Source organism: Microtus ochrogaster, linkage group LG7_11, assembly GCF_000317375.1.
Source record: "Microtus ochrogaster isolate Prairie Vole_2 linkage group LG7_11, MicOch1.0, whole genome shotgun sequence".
NCBI classification, from domain to species: Eukaryota; Metazoa; Chordata; class Mammalia; order Rodentia; family Cricetidae; genus Microtus; species Microtus ochrogaster.
The window spans coordinates 489,718-496,475 of record NC_022032.1 but is presented as its reverse complement, the minus strand read 5'-3'; the positions used below and the strand labels follow the sequence as shown (position 1 = coordinate 496,475).

The following is a 6,758-nucleotide window of genomic DNA, read 5'->3' as shown; positions in this document are numbered from 1 at the left end:
AAGTTGATATTGGGAGTGGGTGTCGCTGTGGCAGACCTGACTGTGTTGTTTTGGGGATTGTGGAAGGACTTTGGAATTTGGGGCTAGAGAAGCCACTGAGTGTTCAGCTGTTCTGTAGGAGCTGGGAGGTAGGAATGTTGAGAGCAATGCAAACAACTGAGGGCTGACTTGTAACATTTCAGAGGGAAGCAGACATCCTACCAGGCCTTTTGAGTTAAGAGTCTGTGGTTCTGGTTAGTTGGGGCTGAAGAATCCATTTGAGTAACACAATACAGAACCACTAATGTGAACCTTTGCTCTCCTGGGATAACGGATGCTGGTCAGCTAGGGCTGACGAATCAGCTGTCTACTTCCTGCCTTCTACTGTGTGGATCCTACATCACGTAGGAGGCATGGATCCTTACAAGTGGGGAAGTATTCACCTGCAGCCAGGATTATTTAGTCAGCAAGTCATGAAAAGGAAGAGGAGGACCTGAAGGTGGGAGGGGAACAGGTTGAGAGGGTCTGGAAGCAGTGGCAGAGGGGCCTGGGGTAGATCAGAACACACTGCATGTATGTACAAAATCATCAAATAATAAATTAAAAATCTCAGTTAAAATGAAGGAAGTGGCTTGGCTGGAGGGTCCCAAGTCACAAGGGGCCGTGGGGCTTCACTTCCAGACTGTTGTGAGGTGTGATGGCTTCTTCCCACTGGTGCTTTTGCGTTTGTGAGGAACCCTTACCCAAGCTTGTATTACGCTGTATTAGTTCTAACTTTAGCCTGAGTCGGATACTTTGTTGTGGTAAAAGGTCTAATTACACAGGATTTCAATGCTGTCAGCTTTACGGCTGACCATCATATACCTCAAAGAAGCAGTCAGTCACCTACTGAAAACCCTAGGAGACTGTCTTCGGTGTATTACTAATTCTCAGATATTCTTCTGTACCTCACTGTTGCTATATAAAACACATTTCAGGTTAAAAGTCATTTCACATCTATATTAGTCAAATCAGATACAATAATCAACACAGAAAAACTTTAATAAAATTTTTATTTAGCTATAATACACATCTTCAAAGGTTTAAATAAAAATTTTCTTCATGATATCAAGAGAACGCTATGTTACTTTCCTTGAGAACGTCCCTCTTTTCGTTGAAGTACTTTTTAAACCACTCTATGTGTTCCACCTTCTGTTTAACACTCAGATACGGGTTTCTCGAAAGGCCATTTGTCACCAGCTCCATGAAGTTGCGAATTGGTCCTTGCTTGGGGAAACCCTCCAGGTACTTATCCAAAAATATATGTTCATGGAATTCTGAGCCATCATCATCAAAACCTGGGAAATAAAATTGACAGTAACATGATTATGAGTGTAAAGCCCGCATCATAAAATAACACTAATGATGCGTCAGAGGTAGTGAGAAGCACAAATTGTGACATTAGACCTAGTTTAACCACCAACTTAAATGTGACTGTGAGCATCAGTTTCTCCAGACACAGCATGAGGACTAAGAGGACGCCCTCCTAGGGATGCTGCAGAGACTAAATAGAAGGAGCTGAGATACAGCGGCTTCCCCACCTATAGAAGAAACAGCTATTGCTCACGAATATTGCTAACATCTGAGAAACTATGATGAAAGTTATACAGTGTGTAAGTATTTGAATGTAAAACAAGACAGACTCATAGAAAGGATTTTCAAGTAGTTCAAAAGAAGAAAACACAAATGATAAGTACAAAAATATAAATAATGAAAGGCGCAGGGTTATATTCCAGCAATTCAGTAAACTCTCATTTTTGTTTTACTTTTCAGACAGGCTCTCACCTCACCCAGCTTGGTCCTGACGCTCCTGCCTCCACACCCCAAACGCTAGAGTGCAGCTGTGATGGGCTGTGGAGTACCACACCTGGCTCAACAATTACTTTAAACGTAAATGGTCCAAATACACACCAAGTCATAAAAAATAAGATCAGGGACTGACTGGGGAGATGGCTTTCCGCCCAAGTCTGATGACTCGAGTTGATCCTCAGAACCCATGTGAGAAAGCCAGATGCAATAGGACACACCTCTGCACTCCCCGTGTAGCCCCTACTAGAAATGGGAGGCAAGACAGGAGAATTGCGGCAATCCTCTGGGTCGGCAGGCAGGACCAGCAGTAAGCAAGACAGAATCTGCTCAGAACATGGTGAAGGCGAAAACTGACTTCCAAGATTGTCCTCAAACACCTGTCCTAAAGTTGAGGATGACCTTGAACTTCTGATTCTCCTGTCCCAACCTCCCATATAAGCAGGACTAAACCCGTGGGCTACTTTGCCCAGTTTATGGTTATGGGGATGCGACCCAGGACCTCAGGTGTACTAGGCAAGCACTCCACTGCTCAAGTACACCCATGGTTCCCATGATACATTCTGACATATAATTTTACTCCTTTATTGTCATTATCAAATATCTAGAATTAAATAAAATTCCAACCATCTGTAAACAACAATTTAAAACAACTTTGCTAGGCTTCTTCTCAGACACCAGTGCTCTAAATCCACATGCACCTAGCTGGACACTAAGATGGAACCCTTCAGAGCAAGCTCTAGCTGATAACTGTCAGGAGTCTGAAGTAACACTGACCTGCTTCGTTGTTAATTGGGAACTCCCACAGCTTCCCCTCTTTCGTCCACTGGATCATCTCCTCAAACCCATTCCCCAAAGGCTGTTCGTTGACTGTGGCCAGCTGCTTAGCAAATTCTATCTCCCAGAGAGAAGGGGGTGCAGCTGTGTGATTTAAAAAAACAGGAAAATGTAAATGTCTTTTTTATTTTTGTTATTAATTTTTATTATTCTCTCATATATCACATCCTACAGGAGGGTCTGTCAAGAAAAAGGAAAAAATACTAATAAATTCTGAGCATTCCGTCTATGAAACATGTTTTTAAACACATTTAATTTAATCTTGACAATCAGCCCCAGGAGTAAGATAATAAAGAGATGGCACCTTCTATGCTTTAATCATTTATTTCCTTTTGAAACTTAAATCATCTTTCAAGAATGAGTCAGACAGAGACCCACATTGGAGCACCGGACAGAAATCTCAAGGTCCAAATCAGGAGCAGAAGGAGAGAGAGCACGAGCAAGGAACTCAGGACCGCAAAGGGTGCACCCACACACTGAGACAATGGGGATGTTCTATCGGGAACTCACCAAGGCCAGCTGGCCTGAGTCTGAAAAAGCGTGGGATAAAACCGGACTTGCTGAACATAGTGGACAATGAGGACTACTGAGAACTCAAGAACAATGGCAATGGGTTTTTGATCCTACTGCACATACTGGCTTTGGGGGAGCCTACGCAGTTTGGATGCTCAACTTGCTAGACCTGGATGGAGGTGGGGGGTCCTTGGACTTCCCACAGGGCAGGGAACCCTGATTGCTCTTTGGGCTGATGAGGGAGAGGGACTTGATCAGGGGAGGGGGAGGGAAATGGGAGGCGGTGGCGGGGAAGAGACAGAAATCATAAATAAATAAATAAATAAATAAATAAATAAATAAATAAATAAATAAATAAATAAATAAATAGATAGAATGAGTCACACTCTCACCAGCCATTGCCAATGGTGATATAAAATGGTAGCAGCACTTTGGCAAAACAATTTGAGTTAATTAAAAAGTTAAAAACAAGACTATAAGCTACCAGGGACTCTCCAGCTACCTACCCCCCACAGTGTGGAGACACAGGCTTGGTAACTGTCCTCCACTTCACAGTACGCCTTCATTCCATCACCCCAGAGCCCTACGGTTGCGTGCCAAGAACTGCCACCACCTCCTGGCCTCACATCCTTTGGAAGTGTGCTGCTAGCCGGGGACTTCCACTTCTTCCTGCCTTGCCAACCCTCTGGGTCTCACTATATCCCAGACTGGTCCTGCCTCAGTTAGGGTTCCACCGCCATGAGAAAACACTATGACCAAAAGCAACTTGGGAGGAAAGGATTTATCCCATCTTACAGATTGTAATCTAACATCCAGGGAAGTGAGGGCAGGAACTGGCGGAAGAACATTGTTTACTGGCTTGCCCCTCATGGCTTACTTGGTCTACCTTTTTATATGCCATAGGACCACCTGCCCAGGACTGGTACAGTGTACTGGACCCTCCACATCAAACATTAAACAACAACAAAAACACCCCCACAGCTTGCTCACAGGTCAATCTGGTAGGGACATTTCCTCAATTGACATCCCATCTTTGCAAATTATTCTAAATTGTTGTCAAGTTGACAAAAACTAACCAGGATAGGTCACTCCAGAGACCCAGGTAGGCTATCCATGTTCCCCATATTAGCTCCCCACATTCTGACAGCCCTAGTCCAAGAAACACACTTCACCATTACCAGCAAGCACCACCTGGGGTAAAAGTATTCCAAGCAAAGGAACTTGAAAAAAGCAGACATAACTATTCTAATACTTGACAAAGTAAGACGTGAAACCAAACGAGTAAGAACAGAGAAAGAAAGACATATCAAACTCATCAAAGGAAAAAAAATGAACCAGGAGATTAGTACAGTCTTAAATATATACTCACCAAATACAGGAACATCCAATTTCATAAAAGAAACATCGTTAGTTAGATCTAGAATCACAGACTGACCCCAACACAGTGAAGGCGTGTGAGTTCAATAGTCTACTCTCACCCAGACTGGTCATCCCGAAAAAAAAAAAAAGAACTAAATGGAGAAACTCTGGAGTTTGATGACATCATATATAAAACGGGCCAACAAGATATCAACCGAATATTTCACGTAAATACTAAGGAATATGCATCCTTCTCAGCAGCAATTTCTTCAAATTAGATGGTGTTTTTGTCCTAATATGTATTAGGACACAAAACAAACCTCAAAAAATTCAGAAAATTGAGATCACATCCTGCATTCTGTCTGACCACAATGGGATAAAGCTGTATAATTGCAGAAATTACACAAACAGATGGAAGACTAAACAACATGCTGCTGAATGATAATTGGGTCAAGGAAGAAATAAAAAATGAAATTAAATAATTCCTATAATTGAAAACATAAATACAAAAAGTTGGGACATACTGAAGCAATTCCTAAGAAAAATATAGAATCAAGTACCTACATAAAAATTTTTGAGGTCTCAAATTAATAACTTAATGAAGCACCTGAAGGCATTGGAAAAACAATAAGAATATCCCAAAAAACAGATGGTAAGAGATAATCAAAATCAGAACTAATATTAATAATTCAGAAACAAACAAAGAATTAATAAAATGAAAAGTTAGTTTTTTGAAAAGATTGTCAAGCAGCCAAATTAACCAAATTGAAAAGTATTCAATTGTGTGTATGCATGCTCTCCTATTCTGGGTAGTGAGCTGCTCAAAATCAGGAACTACGGATTAGTTATCTTCAGGTAAAAGCAGAGTGCTATAAGGCGCATGGTGGGTGAATAACTTTCTAACCAAAAATAGCAGCCAATTCATAGCTCTGGATTATTTATCTGGTAGCACTGATCTCTCAAGATCCCAAAGGATGCAATATTTTAAGGGGGAGCATGACACAATAAGCAGATCAACACCTATATTCACAGGCAAGACCTAGGTCAACGACAGCAAGAAATAAGAAACCGTAAACACCCAACTGTTACAATCAAAACACCAAGGCCATCTTAGAAAGACAGAGTGCGTCTCCACCTGGAGAAGTCTTATTCTGAACAAACCTGCCTCAGGTGCTTCATCAGCAAACGCCTTCACGTCAAAAATGGAAAGTCTTTTCCCCTTGAATAAACCTTTCCTAAGATAAAAACATTTGGAAAAAAAAATCTTAGTAAGATATATTTATAAAATGTCAACAAAAATGTTTAAGGAAAAGATTACATGAAACAATCTATGTAGTAATTAAAGACAATCACATTGACCCCCATTGACATTGTAGCTAAATCACCATAATTTTAGGACTCATGAGTGAAAAAAGAACATATACACTTGGATTTCTGCTTTATAATATAACAAACCAGCTAAGTTTAATTAAAATACTCAATTGAAAGTTCTAGAAAACTTGGTGTTACTTAAATCGATAAAAATCTGCAAAAATAGAAACCAGTAAAGTAAACATTTGTCCTTGAGACAGAAAGCAGTGAAAGGTTTAGCTATAAATTTAGTGGTAGAAGAAGGCACAGATAAAACATGCTATTTTATAAAGCAATCAATCTGTAATTTAAAAGTAATTCTTAACTTTCTTTACATAGCCATTTTTACAAACTGCTGAAATTAATGTCAGAGAGTTAACATGAAACTTCTGATATACTCTAATTAATTATGATGTTTGTCAACTTGGCACAACCTACAGTCACCAGGAAGAAATCTCAATGAGGCATTGCCTACATCAAGCTGGGCAGGACCTCTCAGTGAGGGATCGCCTTAGTTGATTTGGTAGCATCAAGCCCAAGAAGATCCTGGGCTTTGTAAGTATAGAGAACACACATGTCTCCATGTTCTTGACTGTGGACGTGACAGGATCATGGCTTCCGGTCCCTGCTTTGACTTCCCAGCCCCCAGGGCTGTAGGCAAGAACCTCAGGGCATTCGATCACATCACAGAAAGGAAACCAGGACAAACTGCTTTGTCAACAGTTCCCTCTTTCAACAGAAAGAAACACTTTTTTTTTTTCAATTTACTTATTTACTTGAATAAAACTACTAACAGATTAAAAAAAAAAAACAGTTCAGGCTGGGCGGTGGTGGTGCATGCCTGTAATCCCAGCACTCGGGAGGCAGAGGCAGGC

The 6,758-nt window shown here is 40.9% G+C and overlaps 1 protein-coding gene across 1 annotated transcript in view; it reads right to left on the bottom strand.

Moving 5' to 3' along the window:
* Nucleotides 1-1,017: 1,017 nt before the first annotated feature.
* The window catches only part of Mrps31 (mitochondrial ribosomal protein S31), an 18,994-nt gene continuing 13,253 nt past the window's right edge, over nt 1,018-6,758 (bottom strand). Inside the window, exons 5-7 of the mRNA XM_005362414.3 lie at nt 5,695-5,768; nt 2,602-2,745; nt 1,018-1,316 (exon numbers count right to left, since the gene is read on the bottom strand). Coding sequence (XP_005362471.1) covers nt 1,087-1,316; nt 2,602-2,745; nt 5,695-5,768 — 448 coding nt within the window. The 3' untranslated portion in view covers nt 1,018-1,086. The remainder of the gene's footprint in view (nt 1,317-2,601; nt 2,746-5,694; nt 5,769-6,758) is intronic.